General features: G+C 42.9%; 1 protein-coding gene across 2 annotated transcripts in view; it reads right to left on the reverse strand.

Moving 5' to 3' along the window:
• Nucleotides 1–608: 608 nt before the first annotated feature.
• Nucleotides 609–25,300, reverse strand: part of MMP24 (matrix metallopeptidase 24) — a 45,526-nt gene continuing 20,834 nt past the window's right edge. For both annotated transcript variants that reach the window (XM_042801114.1, XM_009970365.3), the window contains exons 5-9: nt 18,806–18,967; nt 7,000–7,214; nt 5,663–5,801; nt 4,464–4,730; nt 609–3,175 (exon numbers count right to left, since the gene is read on the reverse strand). In XM_042801114.1, coding sequence (XP_042657048.1) covers nt 2,838–3,175; nt 4,464–4,730; nt 5,663–5,801; nt 7,000–7,214; nt 18,806–18,967 — 1,121 coding nt within the window. In that variant the 3' untranslated portion in view covers nt 609–2,837. The remainder of the gene's footprint in view (nt 3,176–4,463; nt 4,731–5,662; nt 5,802–6,999; nt 7,215–18,805; nt 18,968–25,300) is intronic.

A 25,300-nucleotide genomic window follows, 5' to 3' on the forward strand; every position in this document is an offset into this window, starting at 1 on the left:
GCTGCTGATCAGGCGCTGTGTTTCTGCAGCATAATACACGAGCTGGCAAAGAGCTCAGGTGTGGAATATTAAGGAACCATCCCTTACATGAGTACTGATGTTTGTGCCCAAATCCAGGTCACCCCAGGACTGCACAGCTGGTAATCTTAACAAAAGAGAGCTGCTAGTAGTGAGAAGGGGACTGTACACAGGGAAAGTGGATCAACTGCTCCCCTACCAGTGCCAGCACTTGTAACTGCAGAGGGCTGTTCCTCAGTCCCTTGAACACCTACACATAACATCACACCCCTGGCAAGCTCAGATGCTTAACATCTGCACTAGGAGCAAGTTACAAAGCAGGAAAGGCACCAAACTACTCTGGTTCTCTGAAGCAGCAGGACTTGGAGGAAGGCTGAATTTTGGCAATGTAGGGCAGGTGGTTTGTCTTACTGCAGTGGGGTGCCTGGCTCCTCAGGGCAAGACGCAGCTGTCTGAGAAAATGGCTCAGCTTGCTACAGACCCAGGCACTGTGCTGCCTGTACAGCCTCTTACTCAGTACAGGGTTTTGAACAGACCAAAAATCTACGTTTGGGCAGGAGGAAACAAATACAAACAAAACCAGACATTTCTCGAGGTTGTAAATTTTTTTTTTTTTTTTTTTTTTTAATGATGGCTGTTGGAAGTTGCTCAAAGGTTTGGGGCGTCACAGTCCCAGAAGAGATGGCAGCGTACAGATGAGTTCAATGTGCCATGTGGCTGTGGCGTTCATAGTGTGCATTCTACCACATACATAGTACACATAGCAACGTACGGAGTAGCATGTGTGGGGGGTGTCTAATTAGTAGCTCTGATTTCATTTGGTCCTTTGCACTCCTTCACCCATCATGAGACATTATCACATTTTTTTCACTAAAATTCAAAGTTTTGCATCTACTAGCTTCTCGCTTATTTTGTAATATGTGTGTAATATTTTTTTTTGTTATGTTTAAACACAATAAACAGCTTGGCTATGGAAATCAATTATGAAGGACAAAATACAGTTTGAGACCGCATGTTATGCAGTCCTAGTGGGTTTCACTAGAAGTATCTATTTGTCTATCCTGCTTCACCATAGCAATATTTGAGCACTAGTTAGAAATTCAAAATGCTAACAAGCTTTCTGCTTCTTCATTCCTTATAATTGTAACTAGGAATATTTTTAGTGTGTTTCTCATCCTTGGATTTTTTTCACAGCTGACATTATAAAGCTGTACTTTTTCTAGACTAACTGGACATTCTGTGCATTGCACTTCCATTGCACTGAATAAAATTCAGTTATAGGCCGAGGGCTGACACAAATTGCCTATTCCTTATGTTGAGTGTGCAAAGCAGTTCATACACTTACATAAATGGCACTTCTGTACAGGGCTGGACTTCACCATTATATTGCATTGCAAGAAACTCTTAGTTAACATGGTAAAAACATCATCATCAACAACAAAATGGACAAAGTCTGTGGTTAGGACACAACATCCTAAACCATTCACAACTGTAAGAGGGATAAGCAGAAGCTACTGTTGTAGGAAGAGACTTGTGAAAAGTTACTTGCTGAAAGCTCAGATATTTATCTAGCCTTTACCTGATTTTTATGTCTCTGTCAAATGTGGCTAGTGATGAACATATTCTATGGTGTGGCATGCTTCCTTTGGTCTTTGCCAAATATTTCCCTGTGAAGAAGTGAGCAAAACCAACAAATTCTGAAGGCGTACAATGTTTGTAACATCTACAGGGATTGGATTTAGTTTTATAAACAGGCCTAATTCTTACTGTATCTTGACTATTTCAGCAAAATATGATGATGGTCTCACTCCAAACAAACATTTCCATTCTCCTGAAACCCAACATACAAATTCCACAATCTAGTTATACATGCCACGTAACAACAATTCATCTTTTCCCAGCATCTTAACAGGAGCAGAGTGCAGTCTACGTCTATACATATTTTTCAGTAGATCGGTGACCATTGGTTCATTGTTTCTTGCTGATGGGAGCTTAAAACAACATCATATGACATGTAAATATTTGTTTCATGAATGGCTCCCAAACCAAAAATGATTATTCCCATGATTGGTTTTTTGGACCCACTTACTTTCTCTTCAGCTTGTCCCAATCTAGGGCTTGGTGTTGCCAGGTAACATTATGGTGTCTGGTTTGGTGCTGCTTGAGCTTCTGCTCTGCACTCATTTACCTCTCTGAGTGCTTAGTGGTTCTTCATGCACTGTGCTGAGTGGCAGCGTTGATTAGTTATGAATGTACAAAACATCTGACCAGCAGGTATTGGAAAACTGTATCCAGGTAATTTCCTGGAATTTGTAATAAACTAAGAAGATCTTTTAGAATGGTTCAGCATCAGAATGTCTTCTGCTTATGACACTGAATTGTTCCTGTTCATAGATTTCATGATCTTAATTCATTTATGAGACAGCTATTAAAAAAATGGTTCTGTTCAGAGGTGGTTTAGCTACACTGGAGAATGCTGGGTTTAACAGGGAGCACTGATGCAGGGAACTGAAGGAAGTTTCCCAGTCAGTTGAAACCTGTCTTGAAGACTGATGTTAGCAGAGTGAGCCTGTGGAGGACGGCACACCAAGACTGACATGCGGCTGAGGCAGTAAGAAGGAAAGAGGCTCCACACTGCAAGACTGCCTGTATTTTTTTCCAGTTTTCCTGCTTCTTTTAGTCCCAGGCTGTCCAAAACTTGTAGGTCATTGAAGTAGTTTTGTTTGGTAGGCTGTTGAATGCATTTTTTTTTTTCTTTTTTTTTTTTTTTTGTCCATAGTCCTCATCAGATAATGAGTTGAAATGTGCAGCAGGCTATGTCATACCCATTCCTGGACAGGTCTTTTGTAATACACAACATTTTGCTGCACCTCTTTGTTTTTAAACTGGAAGATTGTGTATACCAAGACAAGGATACACAGAGACAAAATGCAAGGGATCACAACCGCAATTGCATTTACAGTGCTAGGCACATCGTTTATTGTCACCATAATATCCACATCGTCATGGGGGAGGCGTCTGTCTTTGCTTCGTTCAACGTCCTTCTGGTTACAGCCCATCCAGTCTTTGAGGATTGACCTGGGGTAGCCTGGCTCCACACTCAGCCTCTGATTATCGAACTTCCAATACTCCTTCCCTTTGTAAAAGTAGGTATAAACTAGGAGACAAAACAGAGAATATTTCTCACCACACCATTTCCAACTTGACAAGCTGTGCTTGTGTAAAGATGTGCCTGGAAGGCTGGAGGTGGTAGCCCCCTGGGCCAATAAAACACATTCATCCAGGGCATCCCAAAACCACTGAAAAGTGAAGATGGTTTTGGAGCTAGGATTTAAGGAGAAGCCATAACCCCAGCTTATGGTTTCAATGTTGCCCACAGACCACCATTCCCTTGGCCAAGACAAGCTGTGAATAAAAAAATCCCAACTAACTAACTTTAAAGTAAGCGTTCTGCAGTGAGTTAATTTTTACTAAAGCACCTGTAAATATGTGCTTGTCATTACCAAGCAATTATCATAATCTGCAGAATGATAGTGTGTGCCTGAGTGCAACGGTGCTTGGAAGAATACTTAAGGTTTCTGTTCACACAGCCTGAGGGAGTAGATGCAGAAGATGAGTCCTTTCAGCCACAGAATCCAAAAGATTTGGCCTTTGTTAAGGAGCAGTCTTGTCCTGCTGCTAGTAAAAGGCTGATGGTTTCTGCTACACGTTGTATGAAGTATCCTTCACCTCCCCAGATCACACTCAAGCAATCAGAAAAAAAAAAAAAAAAAAGGAAAAAGGAGAAGGGAAGAGTGCTGAAAGCAATGTCTCCTGCATCTGTCCTCCAGCTTGACTGGCTCTCACTGCACTCCTCCAGCCCAGACCTACAGCCTTTGTCTCACACTGCAGCCACAAATTTAAACATGGCCTTGATGGCACAAGCTCCTTCTGTTAGTTCTTTCCCCAGCTGGAAGAAGAGGAAGAAATCTTCAAATCAGAGAAAGAAATGTGTTGGAAGGAGCCTCTGGAGGTCCACCCCACTACTCAGAGCATGGCTAGCTTCGAAGTACATCAGGCAGGTTGGGGCTGTCACAGAGAGACTGAGCTAGCTACAGTTAAGAGACTAGAAGGAAAATGTAAGTTATGGCATCCTTGCAATCAGGGCCCAGGGAAACTTGGGTAGGGACTTTTGTAGCAGCAAAAGCAGAAAAAGTCTCCTTCCCATTACCCAGAGCAGGCATTACGGTGCTGTGGTTTAGCAGTTGAGGAGGTAGCTGGGCTGGAATAAGGGTCAGGAGGGATCTCAGCCTGTCAGGGTTTGCAAGTGCCAGTGTGACCCTAGGACTTCTGAGATTTGATTCTTCTCTTAGGAAATATTCTAAACACCCCACATCCAACAACCCAGCTCCCAAGGTAGACAAGCTATTACCGATCGAACAGGTGTAATGACTGCAGATACGTACAGCCTTCTTTGCTGATAAAAGCTCCCTGTGGAGCCTGAGGGATTCCTCTCCACACGGTGATGGGCTTTGGGTATCCTGGGTCCGTTGCTCTCTTGTCCTCATTGTACCTCCAGTACCTGTCACCTTTGAAGAAGTAGGTTTTGCCTACTGGCTCCCAACGCAGAGCCGTGTCAATGCCTTCCCGGGGCAGACAATTGCCCAGCTCCACCAGACTGTGTGGGTATCCTGGCTCTGCTGTCACTTCTTTAAAAACCCAGTATTTGTCTCCTAAAGATGGATGGGAACACAAACAACAAACAGATTTGCCCAATTAGTAGCTGAATTGATATAAATGTAAAATAGCCCAAATGAACCACAGCATGTTGAAGACTTTCAGGCTTAACTGTAGTACATGAAAATGCTGCTCCTCATACTCATTTTGAACCTGAAACCTCCTGATTTAATTTGCTGCTCCTCAGCTCTTGTTTTGGAAGAGATCTTAAACAACCCTTTCCCATTTACCTTCTCTAGCCAAGTCATGATTTCAAAGACTTCTCTCATACTCGCTCTTTGTCATCCCTCACTCAGGCTGAGGAGTTCCTTGCAGGAGGTCAGCCCTTATTTTTTGATCATTTCTGTTGCCTTCCTCTGAGCCTTCTCAAGTTTTAATACAGTTTATTGAGCTGAGAGACTGAAGCTGCAGACATAAATTCAGAAGACCAAGTACTGTATTTTTGTACAGGGGCATGCTGATGCTTTCCAGGCACTCTTCCTCACTTACAACTTGTTCTTAAGTTACAGGATCCTGTTCAGACACTGTCACAGTGCAAGGAGGTAATGTGGGCCCCAGAACAAGTCTGGTCATTTTGACTCTGTAAGGGACAACTGTCCAGAAATGTGGTTTGGGAGTGCTCTATACCCAGAGAGGCCCTAATGCCCTGTTGAATCATGTTCAAAGATATAGGCAGGAGGCTGACACTCCCTGGTAAAGAGCAGCTATTTCTTGTTATCCCATGGAAGCCAGCTGCCACTAATCAACATTAGCTTTATAGAGAGACTGTCCTGGCACGGTCAGCCCTTATATTTTAAGGATTAGTGGCTGGTTGAAGTGTCCCCTTGGAAAAGGACAAGGATGCAGCATACCTGTTTTCAACATCTTCATACCAGAGAGAGTGTGACATGAGGCAGGTGGGGTAGATTTGTACTGAAATGTACTGTACCTTTGAAGAAAACGAATTTTCCATCAGATCGCTCATAGGCTGCATCAATCTTTGCAGGGAGGCCTTTCCAGAACTGCTCAATTTGCATGGGATATCCCTCCTGCACTCGGTTGTTGCGCAGACGCCAGAACCAGCGATCCTGAGAAAACCAGAAGCATCTTCAGACTGAGCATTTTTATCTTGCAGTCAAATCAGGCTGGACGTCCAGCATCAAGCATTACTAATCCCCCGCCTAGGCCCCATAACCATTAAAGACTGAAGTCCTGGTTCACATGACAGCTCCAACCCAGCCCAACACTTGTTCCAGTGAGGGAAGCACTTTGTGGGGAAGATGGCAGCCAAAAGGGTGAGAAGTTGATTGCTGGTGCTGTGAAAAAGGGTGGAAAGAAGGAGAGGAAAAAGGAGCAGGGGGAAGCAAGTCCACAGTTATAAGTGTTATGAACTCATTTGTGAGTGACCTCTCTGTGTGTCTCGTACTGAGATGACACATGTGTCCCAGTACAACTGGTACTCAGCTATTGGACCCCAGGAGAGACACAGAGCCTTAACCCGGTGACTGTATGAAGCACACAATGTCCAAAGCCATGAAGGATTTATTAAACATCCCTTTAGATATGAGATCGTTAGTTAAAGACGTAGTGGATGCTCTGGGATGAGTAAGGGCAGGACAGAGCCTGTGAGGCTTCTCCCAGATACTGCCCCAGCCTTCAACTACCTTCAGTTCAGGCATTTTCTGCAACTGATGTGGTTTGTCCATTTAATGACTTTCAATATATCCCTCTCCACATTCACACCCATTCGGCACAGTGAAAGCTACAGGTATTTTGGGAATGAGACCACGGATTTCCATATTCAAGGCACTCTAACATGGGTTATTGAGCAAAGCCTCTCCTTCTTCCCTGGCTGTAGTTTACAAACAAGGTTGACTCAAACTTCTCAAGAGCTTCAGGTAGGCTGAGTGCTCCCTGAAGCCCTAGGTTCAGTGCATGCCATCTTTGGAGGCAACGATGCTTAATCCCTGGTTAGGTACTGGTATTGCTTTCTGGATTTACAGGTGGCTCCTCTCTGAGCTTGATGGTGTCTGAATTCTCTGCCAGTGCATCCAGTTCACGCTTTGGTGCACAGACTGCCCAGGCATTTTGTGAATGCAATCAGGCACTGTTTCCAAATATTAGAAAGCCTGCTTACATCTCTTTCTAATACTGCTCATTCATCACCCTCAGACGAACAGAGCTGTTTTCACAGACATTTCAAATCTCTCTACCTTATACTTCTATTAATCTTTTCGATCAATAAAACTAAAGAAAGCTTCATGGGTAAGCAGGAATTCTTAGTACCTTGAAAACAAACATTTCTCCTCTAAAGAGAGCCACGGTGTTAAAGTTGCCATCACAGATGTTTGGTTTCATGCCGGGAGGAGATGGCCTATCACCCAGAGGAGGACTAGGAGGTCTTGGCTGTCTCTCGTGTTTTCTTTCTGATGTGGAGTGAATTCTGCGAACAGGAAGAGTCGGTAAAGGCCTGGTTGGCTCCAGGGGCTCAACAGGAGGACCTAGAAGTGAAAAGAAAAATGTTAAGCGAAGTGGACAAGTTTGGATTTTCTGTGCTTCCCTTGTAGGTTTTAAAAGGCAACAGGCTGGATGAATAGCATTACAAGGGATGTACATACTCCTTATGCAGAGCTCATTCCCTAGAAATGGGGAACAGAAAGAGATGCATGCACATGTGAAAGATGCCCCAAAACAGATGAGTGCTAAGAACTGAAGAAGAGTCAGTATGTTTTTTAGGTCTTCCCAAGGAGGCTGAAGCTAAAAGGAAGGAGGATCCACACCAATCATGTTCCCAACTGAAATGAAAGGTACTATCTTTTAAATAGAAATGTTTAGTAGACCATAAAAAAAACAACCAACCAACTAAAAAACAAAATCCAAAGCAGAACCAGAAAAAAGTTAGGGTGTGAAAACCAATGCTACTGTCTAAGGGGAACTACAGGGGAATTTAGAAATTAGAAAGCAATTACTTTATTACAGTTTAGTCACCAATCTTTGCTTTCAGAACACCATGGGCACTCTGACGATAACGGACCACGCTCTCATTCAAATGATGCCACCCCACAAGCATAGCTCTCCCCTTCAATCCTCACCCAGCTCAGCTTTAAGATCTGACAAGGCTGCAGGAATGTAAAGAGTTATAAAAAGACAAGCGCCTTAGACTTGTAGCAGAGGTCTGCTTTTAAACTAACTCTGCCATAGGATGATTTCATTAACAGTTAGTGATAAAATCTGGACCAAATCTAATTAAGGGTCACTGATTTCTTGTTGCTTCTCAGAGAAGGCCACAAGTTAATATGGCAATACGCAGAAGGCCACTCAAAGCAAAAGATTTTGGCAAATTTTATATCTGATGTAATCAAATGGTATTTGAGTGTTTATTTGCATGCATTATGGTTTCAGTCTCTTTCTGAACAGTGCTTTTGAAAGGGCTATGTAGAGTGACTGCAGGACAAAGCTCCACCAGTGGGCAGGATGGGCGCTGACTTTCGCAGTTGCTGTATCAGTCTCTATGTTTTAAGGGTTCAACAGCACTGCTGATGTGCTTTACACCAGCTGGTGTTACTGAACACTTGCACTGGACAAGGCTCACCCTCACAGGCTGAAAGAGAGTTACCCTGTTGTGTGGGTGATTGCCTTGCCCATAACCAGAGAAGGAAATGATGCTGCCTAAAATGATGGTTAGATCCCAAGTCCCTATGTTAACTTAGCTCTTAAACATTACATTTCAAAGGGTTCCTACAATGAATGAGTGCTTAACATGTCCTAGAAGGGTGACTAGGTTAGTGAAAATCTTCACAGCTAGTGACAAAGAAGTCATGAGAGAAAGTCGTCATATTTAATTGCTATTAAGGTTGTAACGGTAAGAATCTGCTGTGTAGGCTTCACGGGTGTTATGTTCAGAAAGTACCACTTAGATAATATAGTCCAACTTTCTGCAGTACCAGGACAGAAACCTCCACCTGCAAGTCCTGCAATGAGCATAGTGTTTCTGGTGCAGATACATTTTCCAGATTACAAACCATAGAAAATCCTCGATAATGCACAGCCAATTGCTCCAGTGATTAAGCTCTGTCACTGCTAAAGTCTGTGTCTTACCTGTTGTCTGACTTTGTGCAGCTTTAGATTCAGTATCTTTTTTTTGTTATCTCTAGTGTCTCAACATTTAATCACTTACAGACCTTGATGAGGATGGTTTTTTAATTCTCCTTAATGAGCTAAATAGACCAGTTCCTTCTGTCTGTTGTTGCAATGTCTTTTGGTTTTAAGATCTTGAGACTTACTCTTAAAGCTCTTTTCTAAAGCTTTTCAAATGGATCATTATATCTCTTCAAGGTGACTTGTCCTCATAATGTAGTATTTTGTGCCACGTACAATTTCTATTAGCAACTATTTTTATTTACTTTTATTCTAGAAATTTAATAAAAGACATCAAATACTGCTCACAGAAATCCTTTCAATGAGGATTCTCTGTTGGTAATTATTTTTGGAAAGCTGTCTACATGAAATGGATAAAAAACATTATACTGATACTGTGTATTTCTCATCCTCCTCCACTCTTAGCTGTTCAGTGCACAGTATCTTAGTAGACCATAAAGTTCTTTTAAATAAAACTTCAAAACTGTGATACTGCTACTGGTAGTGATCTATGAATTTTCCTGAGCAGCAGCAAAGGTCTCCAGACATTGCCTGTCACAGGAGCAACGGGGCTGGACCCCCTTGTTAGCCAGGCAACATAGGTGCATCTCCACTACTGTTCCAGTCAAGCTCAGGCGTGTGCTCCTGAAGAGTTGCTCTGTCATTTGCAACTTCTCTGCTATGATTCACACTGAAGTTCATGAAATGCATTCTTTTTGGACAAAGCTAAACTAGAAGATGCACTTCTGGAGTACATCTAGGATACTGCAGCTGCAAATAGGCATCACAGGGCACAGCTGGAGGTAATCCACAATAACCACCTCCTTCATCAAAATGCATACAGACTGGGTGTCAAGTCCTCAGTATTCTGTTTATCTAACACCATCCCTAAATACTGCTGTTATCTACAGATGTGCTACTATTATTCTTGCTAGCAGCCATAGACAATGTTTGCTAATACAGCCATAGGCATGTGGTGTGAAGTGCATGGGCTGTGCAAAGGCATCTCCTCCAACAAGCAGCACACTAGCTGGCACTTCTGGTTCAGGCCCATGGAGGTAGAATTAAGTTGGCACAGTGGGATATGCTGCAGAGGAAGGGATGGGAATGGGAAAAGAGGTCCCAGACAGATCTTACACTCATTTGTTCAGATGGGATGTGGGAGCTCCTGCTTTGGCAAATTAAAGGAGCAGGAAATGGAACCTGTTTTGGCTGCCAAATATGGCACTTTGTGCCAGCTACAGTACTTGAATAAATTAAGTTTGAAACCCAGCAATTTACATGCTTGGTGAAGATAGGAAATGCTTGCATTAAGGAAAGGCAAGTCTTGACTGGGACCTAAGCAAGGAAACAATAAGCAGTGACTTACTGCATGCTGCAGGTCTCATTAAACAGCATTGTGATCCTCTTGTGCTGTCATCCACATGGCTTTAGTGGATGTGTTTTGTAAATAACATTGAAAAAACTGTAATGCATGTTCTACATGATAGGATCCTGCTGCCAACAGACTGATACAAGGATCATCTTTCAAAATGAGACTACATCATGTTGTTACAGAAGCATAAGGGAGGTGTTGTTCATTCCCTCCTCTTTGTAAGAGGTTAACACTGCTATGCACTGACCAAATCAGAGCTGTATTTCTGTTGCCATACATGGTTCAGAAAAGCCTCTCTGGTGGTGAGTTTAATTGTTACAGTAAAGCAATTTCATCAGACAGCTATTTGGTACTTTGCAGAAGACTGCCACCAGTTTGCAGCACAGGATAGATCCCTGTGTTGTGAGAGGCAGCTTAGAAGCAAATTCACATGATTGTAAGGAGGACTCCAAGAAGCACTGTTGCCTTTAAATGGGGTGAGATGTGTACCAATGTGCAATGCAGAGGCACACCTGCTGCCAGAGGGAATTGTCTGGGAGGGATACAAGAAGTCACTGTATGTTATGTATTCAAACTGCTCACTGGAAAGACACAAGAGTGCAAAAGGGAATGACTGCCAAGTCAGGACTGTTCTGCTTCTCAGACACAACAGAGATGCTCAAATCAACAGCAGTTCTGGATTTCCAGAAATAACAAGCCAAAAACTCCATGGTTTGAGAGGAGAAGAGAGCAAGAATAGAGGTTCATAGAGATGACCACAAGCAGTAAAATGAGGACACGACATTAATTTTCCCCTCTCTCTTTTAAAGTAAAAAAGGGTGAGACAGGAGTACTATCTAAAGAAAATTATGACCAACGTGTCTGATGGGTCACAAAGACACATAAAATCTCATAGTAAGGTGCAGAATAGGGACTATAGTATTGTGGTCATATGCTGGAGATTTAACATCTCATGCATGATAGGAGTCACTAAAGATTCACTCTCTTTACAAGTGAGGACCACTCATATACCAGGTTACAGCCTGCCCTGCCCCTGCTGCAGGACAGCAGTCATGTTCAACTCCCTCACGTTCAACTTAAGTGCCCAAAGTCTGTCACAGTCTTCTGCAGAGAAGAGGAAAGTTAAATAGAACCTGCAACCCAGGGGACCAATTTTTATTAGCTCTAAGACGCCACTGAAACAAAACACAGTAAACTTGCAAGGCAAAAGCAGTTGTACACACTGTGGTCAGGATGGTGCAAATCAGCAATGATTCAGGTGAACCAGAGACTTGCATTAACTGAAACGTTTGCTAGAGCAGTGGAAAGAAATCACAAGCCAGGCCCAACATCGGAAGCTGGGCTGCCGTACATATTCACTGCTTGCAATGGCCAAACTAGCGCTGGCATATTGCTCTGAAGGAGGTACCCAGCACTGGCAAGGTTTTCCACACATTTTGCAGGTGGTACTGCAACTGGGATGCAGACTTTGTCATTTCACTTAAAATATTCCTCATACTGTCTTTTTCTGCCCACCATGGATTTTTCCTTGCCATCTTTTGCTTCTCTTCTGTTTTTTTTATACATTCTGGGCTTTCTAATTTATCCCGATTGAAGTCTTGTCTCCTCTTGTGGTTATGCAGATTGCACTTTTAATTGCTGCCTTTGCTTTGTCACTGAGTGAGGGTGTACTTATAGCTAAAGGTGGAAGGTAATCCTACAGTTATGCACATGCAAAGAGCAGAGGAGAACACATACAACATGAAAATCCTTGGATCCAAGCGCTAGGCAGGCAGAATGTGGTCTACAGTTAGCAGGATGGAAAGCAGAAGCACAGCCTGTCTGTTGCTGAAGAAAGATGCTATCTCATAAGACCTGAGTTACTTCAGAGCACAACCTGGCTTAAAAGCAGAATGAACAGACTCAGTATAGTTTTCTAGTCTTTACTGTTTCCAGAATCTCATCACAGTAACCTGCCTCTAAAACAGATTGCTAAAGGCAGGATATAACAGGTTTATGAGCAGCAGAGATGACCAAAGATACCTTATTACAAGAACTGATTACACTCACCATTGATATAACTGACCAGGCAGTATCGCATGCAAATCACAGCCTCTATCACTATGTGTCCAAGCAACTTCAGAGAATCAGTCAGAGCAACTCTCATTGAGAGAAAAATTAAGTGAGAGAGGCTATTGCATCGGTCTGCAATTGTGCCTGAACCCAGTCACCTAGTTATTGCATGTGATCCCAGCACTGGAGACAAACCCACCCCCCTGGGCTGAACCTGCAGCCACTTCCACATGGGAGGCAGGTAAGAAACCTGCTGGAGCTGGAAACTACGTTCTGGAAGGAAGCAACTTGCTGGGACTCTACAGACACTGTGTGGAGAAGAAGACTTTCTTCCTCTCTATCACAACCAAGGCAAAGAATGTCAGAAAGTTTTTGGGTCACAGCAGATCACCTTCAGAGTGTGACTTCCACCACTGGCACTTAGCCTCCTCCCTTCATGCTTCCTCTGTCGCAGACCATCTGAATACCAAGGTGACCTGTGAAGATAACACAGAGAGAGGAGGCATTTAGGAGCCACTGTGTCGATAGGTGAGGACAAAATATAAGTGTACTGTCCTCCTGGCTATTGACAGAGTGTTCCCTCAACTGCACAACACCTGCCTGGAGGCTCAGCATCTTGCATGGCTCAGTGTCCGTCACAGCCAACTCTGCGCAAGCCAGGCGGCTCTCCAAGCCTGCCCGTGCAGAGGATGCCCTTTGTTTCAGATCAGGGGAGATAACAATCCACCTGCAAACAAAGGCCTGTCTTTGTCTTCTTAATATACACTCCAAGAATAAAACTATCATCCAGACTACAGGCAGGCAGTTATGCTTTTGAATAACATACAGGAGTTTTTTAGTTGCAAAAAGCTGAGCTGTCTGCATGTTTCTGCAGGACTGTACCAGATGTCCAGGTACACAGGAAAGGCTCCTCAGTTTCAAATCAAAATGTATGATCCAAATGAGCCAGGGAGAGTGAAAGAAACCCACCTGTCTGCTCTGCAGACTCCAGGGCAGTGGAGCGTGGTTACTGTTCGTATTAAATGAGCTAGCTGCCAACAAGCTATCTCAGGAACAAGACATAGTCCATCCACAACAGCTCAGAGCTCAGGAAGGCCTCATTTCCCTTGCTCACTTGGTAAACCTGTGCACAGAGCACTTTGCACTTCAGGGGTTAGACTTCAGCAGTGAAGTGAACTAGCTATTTCAATTAGGCTGGGTATTCTTGCCACAGTGCACTACAGTCTGCAGAACAAGCCCCAGCACCCACAGCATACCCAATGGTGGGGCAGTCGAGGCCCTTGTGATCATCACTGGGTGGCAGGAAGGGTTTCTTGAGCCCTTCTCACATAGATGTTCTCTGAATGACCAACTGCCATTCAGGTGATATTCACCTGGAAGACAAGTGTCCATGGCTGAAATCCTTGCTCTAAGCCAAAGGGAATGCTCTCCTGGGCTCTGCAACGAGGCAATTCACCTTGTGGTTGCGTTCTCTGCTTTGGGTGCAAGAAAACTGGGTCCAAAATTCCCAGGCTTAGGCAGGCAAATGATGAGTGTTTGGGGCTCTGCAAGATGCTCCAGGTGTGGTGCCTGAAGCCCAGGAAAAACTTCAAGAAGCCTGACATCTGCTCCACTGCAAAACAGAACATTTTTTTATATTCAGAAAGTCTGTAAGATGAGGTAAGTATTTGATGTACAGCCATAACATAAAACAGTGTTTCTCCATCAGCTGAGAAACCTCCCAAGAGAGGTGGGCTCTCCTTCAGCAGGCAGCTGATCAGCTCCCTCCTCTCACACCCAATGTATGCCACTCCAGGGCTGATGTGGGCACAGGTGAGTCCCTGTGTCACGGCAGAATCCTCCAGGTGTCAGGTGGACCCCAAGGACAGCACCAGGAACCAGACAGTTACTCCCTGCCTGTTTTTCAGAGGAATAAGAATGGCGACCTGGCATACCACAGGTGAGACTCAGTGGATGTACCAGAGGTGGAGTGTGGTATTTCTTGCTGGGTCCAACAGAGTCTCTGGACAGGAGGAAACGTGCAAATGAAGGGATGCAACATACAGATGAGTCTACTATCTCTGCAACATGCCAGAGATATGGCACCAGAGCAGTCCCTTCCAGCTCTCTTACTGCCACGCATTTTCCTTCCCCTGCCCTTCTAGAAGCACACCACCATGGGACTTGGATCCAAAAGTCCCAGATCTTCCAGCTTCTATAGATAAGGTCTTGGATGTTACTCTATTTTCTTCCATGTTCAAGAGGACATTATCAGAAAACAGTCCTATGCCCAATGTTTCCAGGTCCTGCACAACAGCAAAGATTGCTCACAATGCAGCGTCACCATGTGGAGCATTTTGCATCAGGTCTTTCTGCTGTTTCATCACAAGCCATCTCACACATACATGTAGGTTACAAGGATCTGGGAATGCTCTATGGTCTGGCACTGGGAAAAGGTGACGGAGGTTATGAAATCCATGCCTGCTGCACAGGAGTAATGAGGCAAGCAGAAAGGGCTATTTACTCACAGACACTGCCCTGCTGATCCCTGTTCCTGGATGTCAGAGCTGGTGTTGTCCAGCTCATTGGCAGGGGCTGGTGTGGTTTCATGACCACCCTGGTCCGCAGCCCTCATGGGAATCAGCATGTACACTGACTGGGAGCTCTTCTCTTGAGCTGCAGAAAAGATGTGTGAGGTTGACATGTCCTCAGTGAGATTTGGGATGACCCAGATCCTTAAGGTTGTCTCCAGGCTTAATGATCTGGTCTGTCTCTGAGTGATTAGGAGACCTTCCCTTTGTAACCTTAGGCCTTGAAAGGGCCTTGCAGGTAATGGCCTCATTTACCAGGTCCAAGCGTCCATGTGGACATGAGTTTTTCCTGCACATGATGTCAACCTCTCTGCTCCCCAGGCACAGTGTTAGAAGAGTCACTCCTAACATGAGAGGCTGCTTCATAGCATACTGCAAGAGGGTACTTAGGGCAGGATGTGAAGAACAGGAGAACCAGTGCTGAAGGATGATCAGTTCAGGCTGTGTGACAAGGCCATGGCTGAGTACATCTCCTCTCTCCACCTCCACTGATGAAGCCCTGACTTCAACACTAGCAAAATTAAAAAAGGCAGTCAACAGGATATTCAGGGGACCTACATAATGGTATTATTTCCAGTTTAATTCCTTTCTGGGCATGTCACTTGTGACGTGGGCACATGAATACAGTGGGAGATATCCTTCTGAAAAAGACATGTAAGAACAGTCATGATACTTCCCTCATTTTGTCAAGGAACATGATACTGGAAGCACCAATCAGAAGATGGAAATTCTGCTGAATTGTCCTACAGTCTACTCTGTCACACAGTGAACTGCTGGCCTTTTCACCATTAGATCATAAATGGAAGTAACATTTTAAACACTGACCTTATACTAACTAACCAGCATAAAGCACAAAGAGTTTGCATCATCTCTCTTTAGGTGAGTTTTGAAATAAATACAGCAGAAAATAACTTAATAATTCAACAAATCATCATATGACAGATTTAGACACATTTCTTTTCTAATGGATAAACACAGATACAACATAAAAATGCATTTGAAATGCATCATTCTCAAAAAAAAGAGACAAAATGGACTTAAGCTTTAGTAGAGCCTCTGTTCTTTGTTCTGGAAACTTCAGTGGAATTAAAAATTGTAAGTTTTATTTGAATTTATTTTTTAAAAAGGATGCTACAGGCAAGGCAATGGCTCTGGCTCTATGGCTTATTTTGCATAGTAGATTCCTAAATAATACATATTGAGCACATGCTGCTGCACTGTAGAGAATGTCAAAGCAGCAAAACAGCAGGAGGTTTTTGATTTTTTGGACAGGTGCTCTGGTAGATGGGCTTTTGGTATTCTCAAGGCACAACAAAGCAGACTGGCACTGTGGAAATAAAACACGTTAGTTGAATGTTCCTGCTAAAGCTACAAGAAGGATATTTCAGCAGACCCTTCTCAGTTGTAAGAAGCTCAGATGAAAGGATCTCTTCTCATATATCCAGTTCCAGGGAGAAACATAACCTGCATTCTCCATCTTTTCTTTGTGAACCATAAGACTAAAACCTAGTTTTAAACTAGACTTTAGTTTTTGGTCCGTAACTCTGTGCTAAGGGCTGAAATCTCTGCCTGGGGAATCAAAGCTCCTACTGCAGAAGCTGCTCCTTCTTCTCCCTGCAGGACTGGTTATCTTTGCAACCACCACCACCACCCCCAACCCAGTCCAGTTCAAAGGCCTCAGAATAGTCTTGTGTGATTCCATGACAGTCAACAAACTTAATTCCTAATTGCTACCTGCACCAGGTAGTAATTGATTCACACTGCTTTCTTCAAGTGGAGTTAAAATTTTAAGTATATTATATTGCACACATTGAATCTTAACATAGTATGTGGCTAAGGTTTAATGTCACTATGTAAGTGAAAAATAAGTGGAAGTGTAGTGGTGCTGCTACCAAGGCATAGTCAGCACAGTCCTAAGCTCTCTGTTCTGTCATAGCTGTGCACAAGACACTGTGCAGTGCTCTCACAAATTGTCAGGGCCCTGAGGACATTAATAGGTCTTAATGGCTCTGACCAGCATCACCTGGTACCTCCACCCCCACCCAAGGGTCCAGGAGCCCCATTTCAGCTCAGCCCTGGGCACCGGGTCCCCGCCCAAGCTGTGCTGGGGGAGTGCTGGTCCCCAACTCAGCCACAGATGATATTGGCTTGAACCAAAAATGTGAAGAAGCATGGTTGTCAATTCCTTATCTGCTCCCTTTCCAAAAAGGTCTCTGAAAACAGAGAAACCAGTAATTTTTTCCTGATTGCACTTTCACTGTCAGTGATAAATTAAGGCTATTTTTTTTCTTTCTGATTAGTCAAAGTTCACAGGAACTAAATGAACATTTTAAAATAGAAACAGCGTAATGACATTTTAGCAACTTTCAAAAATTAAAACTTAGGTATATTATTTCATGAAAATGTAATACTACCCCAGCACTTTATTTCGAAACCACGCAGAGTGTCTGTTATCCTGAGTATTTGAATATATACTATGTTAAAATATGCATAATTAAATGATACCATAGGACAATTGCCATGCAACTTCATCCTGGTAATGAACAATAAAGAGAAATCTGCAGCTGCACTAATGGGAAGAGCCAGTTCCCCCTGGATATACTTCAAGACACCTTATTTTCAACGTTGGATCTTACTTGGATATCTGCCTTACAATGAGGATGAATTGCACTGTTTTTTCTTATTACCTAGACAGGAGTCAGGGAAGCTAGCCCAGAAAGAGATTTCTCTTCTTTAGGCATCTACATTTGAACAAATGAATCTCATTACAGTCAAAGAAAAAAATAAAATAAAAAAATCAGACTCAGACAATTGACATATAGTTTAAAACTCTAAAGACTTGCTGTACTGCTTTAGAGTCTTATAGGTCTTGGAACAAATTCTATTAGCAGTAATTTAAAATGCACTAGCAGATCACTGATGCAAACGTCAGGTCTGCCACTGATCCCAGCAGCAATCCCTTAGAAACACCAGCTTTCCCACTGATAATCATTTTATAAGATTGTTTTTTGTTTTTTTTTTTTCAGGTCTAATTCATATAGTATCTGCTCTACTCATACTGGGAGCTAATATATGACTCCAAATGTCAAGCAACTGCAAATACTACACAGCTACATAGCATAGTTGCTCTATGCTACATTTATTAAGTAACCTCTCTGTCAAACTTGTACTTTCCTCAAAGAATTAATTCAGGGATGTTTGACAAAACCTGTTTTCCACGGGCTGCCACAGTCTGTAACCATCAGCATCTTCCAGCTCAGCCTCCCCTCGACTGTGGCTCCTAGAACCTGCATTTCCCTCTGCTCCCAGAGTCTCCTTCAGCCAATAATACTCTGAAGGTCCCTGTCCTCACACCCTGGTATCCATGATCCCATCACATGGTACCACATCAACTCCAGCCCCTCGGTTTTCTCCCATAATCCCTCTGCCTCCTTTTCTCTCTTCTCCGTGAGCCCCTATCTTTTTGGCACATGTTGTACAATAATGTTCAGCTGGAGATTAAAAGAAGTGTCCCCTAAACAGATCCAAACTTTTTTCCTGCCTTCTACACATGGAGAAAAAAAAATAAGTGCATACTTTTTACCTTTCCTTGATGTTCCATGTTCTTCACATTCTTCCCCTCTATTTGCACTGGCTGTTCCTAACAGACAAACCTTGGGCACAGCAATTGCCTGTTCTTCCCTTTCTAGTGTTCCTTGATATTGGGGACATAGTGAGGGCTGGAGCAGCAGTGAGATCACAGAGGTTTGGTTATCTTGACTTGTGCAAAGATATTGCCACTGGGACAGTCATCTGATATTTGGTTGTGGATCAAGGGCCTTAAATGGTTTCCCATTCAGCTATGGCAGGAAATCCAGCCCACCACCTGCAAGCATTATGGGGGCTTCCTGTCTGTGGCTGTAAAAGACTCAATAGAGTTGAGCTCAGTGTAAATAGACAAGTGGATAGTGTTGCTCACCATAGATTTTCTGAATTCCTTGGAGGTCATCCTGGGGCAGTTTGAAGTTGTGTGTTTCCATGTACTGGTAGAAAGGAGCCATGATAGCACTGGGATCATTGGAGTGTTCCAGACCCAGTGCATGTCCCAGCTCATGGACTGCAACCAGAAAGAGATCATTCCCTGTGGAAGGAAGGCACAGGCATGTTAGTACACAGCCACAGCCTGACGCAATCCCAAGCCCCACTTACTCATAAAGCAGGAAGCAAATGCTTTGCTATCCTATTGCACAGCAGGTCAATGCCAGGGTCAGCTCCTGGAGATGGTTTTAGTCCTGATAGTCTGTGCAGCTTTTGCAGTCATTGTCACAGAATGGGCTCCTAGCCCGTTACCACCCAGGGCGATGAGAACTCTCAAACCAGGTAAAACAGGCAGCTGCCTGGAGTGAAATGATACTGACTGTAGATTCCTTTGTAGAGAGTTTACAGAAAATGACCAACAAAATAGGCTGCTCTGATACCATTACTTCCTTATCTGAGTGCTGCCAGGAGAGGTGAGAGCACTGCCAGTTTGCTAATCAACAAGGGTACATGGTGGGAAGGGATCTTTGTCCCCTTCTGGGTCCTCTGGTGCTGTGATGATCTGACCTGGATCACCAAATCCTAGGGGAGATCTGTAAGGCACCTGGCAAGGCAGGAGGAAGGACAGAGAAGACCACAGCTAACACCCACCATAGCACATGTAGTACCTGGGACAACCCCATCTCCTCTAGCACAGACTCCACAACATGCTTTTACTTTGCTGGACTCCTGGAACTGCCATGTCTGCGGGAGGAGGTTAGCACAGGTAGCACCATCCTGCAGGAGGGAGAGCCACATAGGGAAAGGTTGGGTGGGATCCCAATAGCAGGGAGGGAGAAGGAGGAAGGAGGAAAGAAGGAACATGCTCCTAGCAGGAAGAGAAAGGGCTGAGGAGCCCTGACTTGTTGAAGCTGGTAGGAGTGAAAAGTAGGGGTACCTTCAACTCCGTTAGAGGCATACACTCCTCTTCAGTCCCATGGATCTGGGACCCTTATCTCCTTGATCTAGTGTGGTCCCTGGATGTCCTACTTGGTGAGGGCATCTTGACATGGGAGGTGGCACAGGCCATGTTGTGTGAGGGATTAAGACGCAGCCAACAAGGACAGATGTTAAGAGTCTCCCCATGCCAATAAAATGACATGAGCCCTCAATTCTGCCTGAATTTGGCTTCTCTGCTTTTTTTGTGAAGGTGCAAACCAAGAGCGCTTGCAAGCAGACATGGGAGAAAACAGTTGCCAGTGGCATCTCAGTGACTCCTTTGAGGTATCTTCAAACAGTGTATCTCTGTTCTCCATACCTCCAAACTGCACCTATCTTTGAGGTAACAAAATTCAGTTTTGTGTACACAGCTGAGCTCTCCTTGGGACAGGAGTTGCAACAGTGATTCTTGTAGAACTATCTCTACTTTTTAAATACTTATTGCTTTGCTGTTACCCATAAAAATGTGACATCATAGGTTCAGGGGTCTGCAAGTCTTCACAGTAGGGTGCTCTGCCAGCATATCAAGACATCTAAAGTCAGTAACAGTGCTCAACATGTCATACATACCACACCAAAATGGTTAAATTGTCTAAACATTTGAGTTGGAGGGCATAAGCACCTGAATATACAAGGCATGTTAAAATATCCCAAATGCATTTCAAGTAAGTATTTAAATACATTTGTTCAAATACAAATGTCCCAAAACATACATGGGCTAAAATTTAGCCATATATGTATTTAAAATTCCAGAATTTCTGTATTCAGGAAATCCAAATGGGGACTTAATAATTTTCTCTCATCTGTTCCTGAAAAATCTGGTGTGTGCAGAACAAGTCAATAAAATGTCCAACAGCAGAGTATAAAATATATTAAGTAGTTTCATGGTAAGGTTTGGAGGACTGATTATCCATGGGTTTTCAAAAACACTCAAGCTTAGAAGATGCACTCAGTTTTCAAAAGGTATTCACAGACACAAAGTCCTGTTGAAAATTAAATGGACTTACTCTCCTATATCACTTAAATGCTCATGAAATCATAGTTTTCAGTGCTACCACAACTACTCACACAGGGAAGTCCATGATAAGAGTCACTCAGTACAGACTTGACTTTCATAAGACTCTTCTCATGAAGTCACCTCTGTACTGAGTGACTTTACCACAGGCTCATGGGCTGTGCCCATGCTAAGTGCTTGAAGACTTTTTCCCTCACCAATTTGGTGGCATTTTCTTCCTTGCTTAAGTATCCAAAGAGCCTTTGTACTGACAGCGTGTCTAGAACTTGTCTCTATGCAAGTCTACATATAAATCTGTTAAGTTACTTCCTTCTATTTGCTAAACCTTTATCAGGAGCATAAGATCAGATACTATCTTAATTTAAATCAGTTTTAAATAGCCTTCAATCACTTGTTTCTGCCCAAAAGAAATGCCAGCCCACTTTACAGCTGGAAAACAGAATCACACAGACTCACAGAATGGTTGTGATTGGAAGGCACCTCTGGAGATTGCCTAGTCCAACCCACCAGCTCAAGCAAAGTCAAGTAAAGCAGGCTGTCCAGGACTGTGTCCAGTCAGGCTTTGAATTTCAAGTTTCTTGTATTGGGAGGCCCTGTACATGGCACTCCAGATGTTTTGAGTAGAAAGGAAGGATCATCTCTCTTGACCTGCTGGCAATGCTCTTCCTAATGCAGCCCTGGATGCTGTTGGCCTTCTGTGCTGCAAGAGCACACTGCTGACTCATGTTCAACTTTGTTGTCAACCAGGACCCCCAGGTCCTACTCTGCAAAGCTGCTTTATGGTCTGTTGGTCAAGAACAAAGCCTACGTGCAAGGTTTTGCATTTCTCTTTGCTCAGCTTCATTAGATTCCTGCCAGCCCATTTCTCCAGCCTCTCCAGGTCTCTCTCAATGACAGCATCACTATTTAGTATAACACTCACTCTAAATTTCTGATCACCCTCGAACTTGCTGTGGGTGCACTCTGATGCATCACTGAGGTCATGCATGAAGTTATTAAACAGTATGGACCTCAGTATCAACCCCTCTGACACACAGGCTGAATTCCACCATCTCATGGTTACTGTAGCCAAGGATGCTACTGATCTTCACACTACCCACCAGTTCTTCCTTTTTAAGTATTCGGTCCAGCAGATCACATATCTTTGTTGGTTCCTTAATCACTAGTGAGACAACTTGGAGGAGTTCTGAGATGATCAGCAAGCCCAGAAAGACGAAGGCTTGTACCTGAGGAAGTAGGTCAACAACCATGGTGGTCAGGCTGACCATCTCTTCAACTGTTGAACAGAAACATACCTTTTCCTAGTTATCCTTATGAAATAATTATACTTGGAAATACAGACAACAGTGGAAAACAGCTGCTGCTGTCCAGTTTTAAAACACCATTTTGACTGACAACGGTGTGTGAGGACGACACAGAGCATGAAAAATTTTGGCTGAAGAGCTCTGCTTCCTTGCATCTAGAGTTAATGGACTCACTAAGAAATGAACCTTTCCACTTCTAGCACAGACCCAGAGGACAGGTCAACACTGAAGGAGAAAAGTTTCTAAGGGAAGATACACTGCTAGGAGGCCACTCAAACTAGAGTAGCAATATGCTCGGATGTGGTGGCTGGAGCAGATGAAGTGGAGCTAGAGAATTTCTAGGGAATGAAGTGACTTCCACATAAAGTAGGACAAGAAGCTCCTCTTGGTTCTCAACAAATACTGCTGTGGTTGTTTCTCGTCTCAAAGCCTTTGCTGAAAGGCAGTAGGATAGCACTGGCAGACACAGCTCCCTCTCTTCTCTCTGCTCTGGCCAAAGATTCCTCACCACTGTTTCATCCCCTCGCCTTTCTTTTTTTTTCTAGGCTCTTCCTAGACACATCCATAGTTCTCTTCCAGCATGCCCATGTCATCTGCCTTCTCCACACTGCTATAGTCTATAAGAGAGTCCCAAGTCTGAAAGCAGCTAAGTCGTTCTCAGAGGGCAAGTGGACAGCATGAATTTTGTGGGAAGAAGAAACAGGAGAAAAAAGTCTAAGACCATTTTGTTAGCAGAGTGTTCAAAAACCCAGCTCTAGATTCAGCATCCTACTTCTCTTGAGGGGTCAGTTTATATCCATAACATTGTTAAGCAAGAAGTTCTCTTTGTTTTTGTAAATGGCAGGGAGTTTCATAGCATAGAAGAGAACACATTGTCAATTTTCTTTTCAGAGGGTAAACTAGGATTTGCTATGAAAATAAAATATCAAGGCATTGATATTTTCTGACAGCGTATTTATCTCCTCCCACAGCCCTTAGCTTGGAGCTGTGATGGCTCTTTGTGTACTGTTACCCACTGCTGTTTGGCTGCCATTTGGAAACTGTCCACACTCAGCTGATCTGCAGGAGTCTTCAAAGGAGCCTGCAACACTCAAATCGTTTCTGTTAATTCCTGAACATGCAGCAAGGTCTCTGACGTTCATGTGCTCCACAGTTCTTGTCCAAACAGCACTCTTAATGTTCATCTTCTTGGAACAAGATTCAGAAGGAAGAACTAAGTCTGGCTTGATAATTTGCTACTCTTACAACATAAAGAGTGTTCAAGCAATCGGATAAAGCTCCTTAATTTCCTGTTCAACCTTCTCCCCCAAGACCAAGACTAAGCACAACTTGTATTCAGTGTATACCAGCCATGTGGGTAAGACAGTTGGGTGAAGAAGGAACTGACTACCCTTGCTTTGTATTTGCAGGGAAAGGTCCCAAGAGAAATCCAACAATTTTTGCTTATTTGCACCATCTGTACTAAAACATGCCTGAGCTTTCTCCTTCCCAATTCTCAGGAGGCATCCAAAAGTTCACCAATAAGCATCGGAGAGAGGATGACCTGTAAAACTGGGGGTAGTTTTGTAAGTTAGTTCATTGAATGAAACAGTTTGACCTATGCTAAAACATAAACACAGTTAATTTAGCTTTAAAATTGCTGATGTGTTGTCCTTACCAAAATAATGTTATCACCAGAGAAAGTTATAATTGAGAACACACCTTAACAATATAAAAGCATTGCCATTATCATGATGTCAAATCAGGTAAACACACTGCTTATCTTACATTCAGTTTCATAGCTCTATACTCCCCCTGCACACACCAGACACCAAATACACACAACTTGAAACATACTTTTAGTTGAATTTTCTTAATTAAAAGTAATCTAAATGTGTTGAGAGTAAGCCTCCAGTTAGATGTATTCCCAGTTCATCTAACTTACTTAAGATAAATTGCAATATAATTGCACATCAAACCAGCTGTTTGGTTAAGCACTCAAATTGTTTGTAATATACTTTTCCCTGCAGAGATAAGAAACACGTGGGTTTACTGCAACACAGAGAACACCATAGTCACAGATGAACTGATTTATGTATGATCTTCCTTCTAGTCATATACTCCATCACTTGTGCTTTTTTGATTTTCATCTTCAGTCGGAAAAACAACTGTTAAGTCAGGTAACAGGCATCTGCTAGCACTTGCCTGCTTGTACAGTTCCGTTCATTTTAGTTATGAAAATCCATATAAAACCATTTTCTTTATTTGGTTAAGTAACTCATTGCATAATAGGGGAATCCAATCACTGTAGGTCAGCAAAAATACTAATTTAAATGCCTATCCATTTACAGTAATAGGTCATAGGGATACTATTATGGCAATGTTGTGATTTATCCCTAAACATGGTAGCTGTATATATAGCTGTAATGAGTGCAGGTAGACTCTGTAGAGCACCTAGCACAATGGAGTGTAAATCGAGGACAGAGCTTCTAAGATAACAGAAATACAAATAATATTGTATATCTAATTAATAACAAAAAAGCAACTGTGAATCTCTGATCTTTGTCATATTAGTTTTATACTTTATGAGCTGTATCATCATGCTAGCACATCTACATATTGCAGTTTACTCAGACATAATTAAAAAGACATATGAAGGTATAATTTTGAAATTTTATTCAAGTAAGAAGTATACTGAAGAAATCAGATCATTGGTTGTGACAAAAGCACACCTAGGGTAATTACAGTAAAGATGGTGTGAACTTTAGATGTTTTAAATACACTATAATGATCCCTTCCACTCCAACAGCCATGTAGAGACAACTGTTTTCCAAGCACAACTTAAAGAAGCTTTAGGGCTACTCTAAGCTATGCCTTGGCTCTTGCATCTTCAGACCCAGTAGGTCTGAACCAAACAGAAGAACATGTGATTTCTCTGTACTCCATTCACCTCCACAACATGTTCTGCTCAAGAAAAGCTTTTCAATCGTCTGATGACCCTGAAGAAGTGGTGATACTGTTCTTCCTTTTGTTTGCATCAAATGAGATATGCAAAACAGCTTTTCCTCCTAGAAAGGAAGAAAATACATGTTAAAAAGAAATATAGGCTTCATTTTGTTCATAAACTATTATCATTATAAATGTAGCAATGAATATGATG

The sequence above is a fragment of the Tyto alba genome, unplaced genomic scaffold, assembly GCF_018691265.1.
Source record: "Tyto alba isolate M040663 unplaced genomic scaffold, T.alba_DEE_v4.0 Super-Scaffold_33, whole genome shotgun sequence".
Taxonomy (NCBI): domain Eukaryota; kingdom Metazoa; phylum Chordata; class Aves; order Strigiformes; family Tytonidae; genus Tyto; species Tyto alba.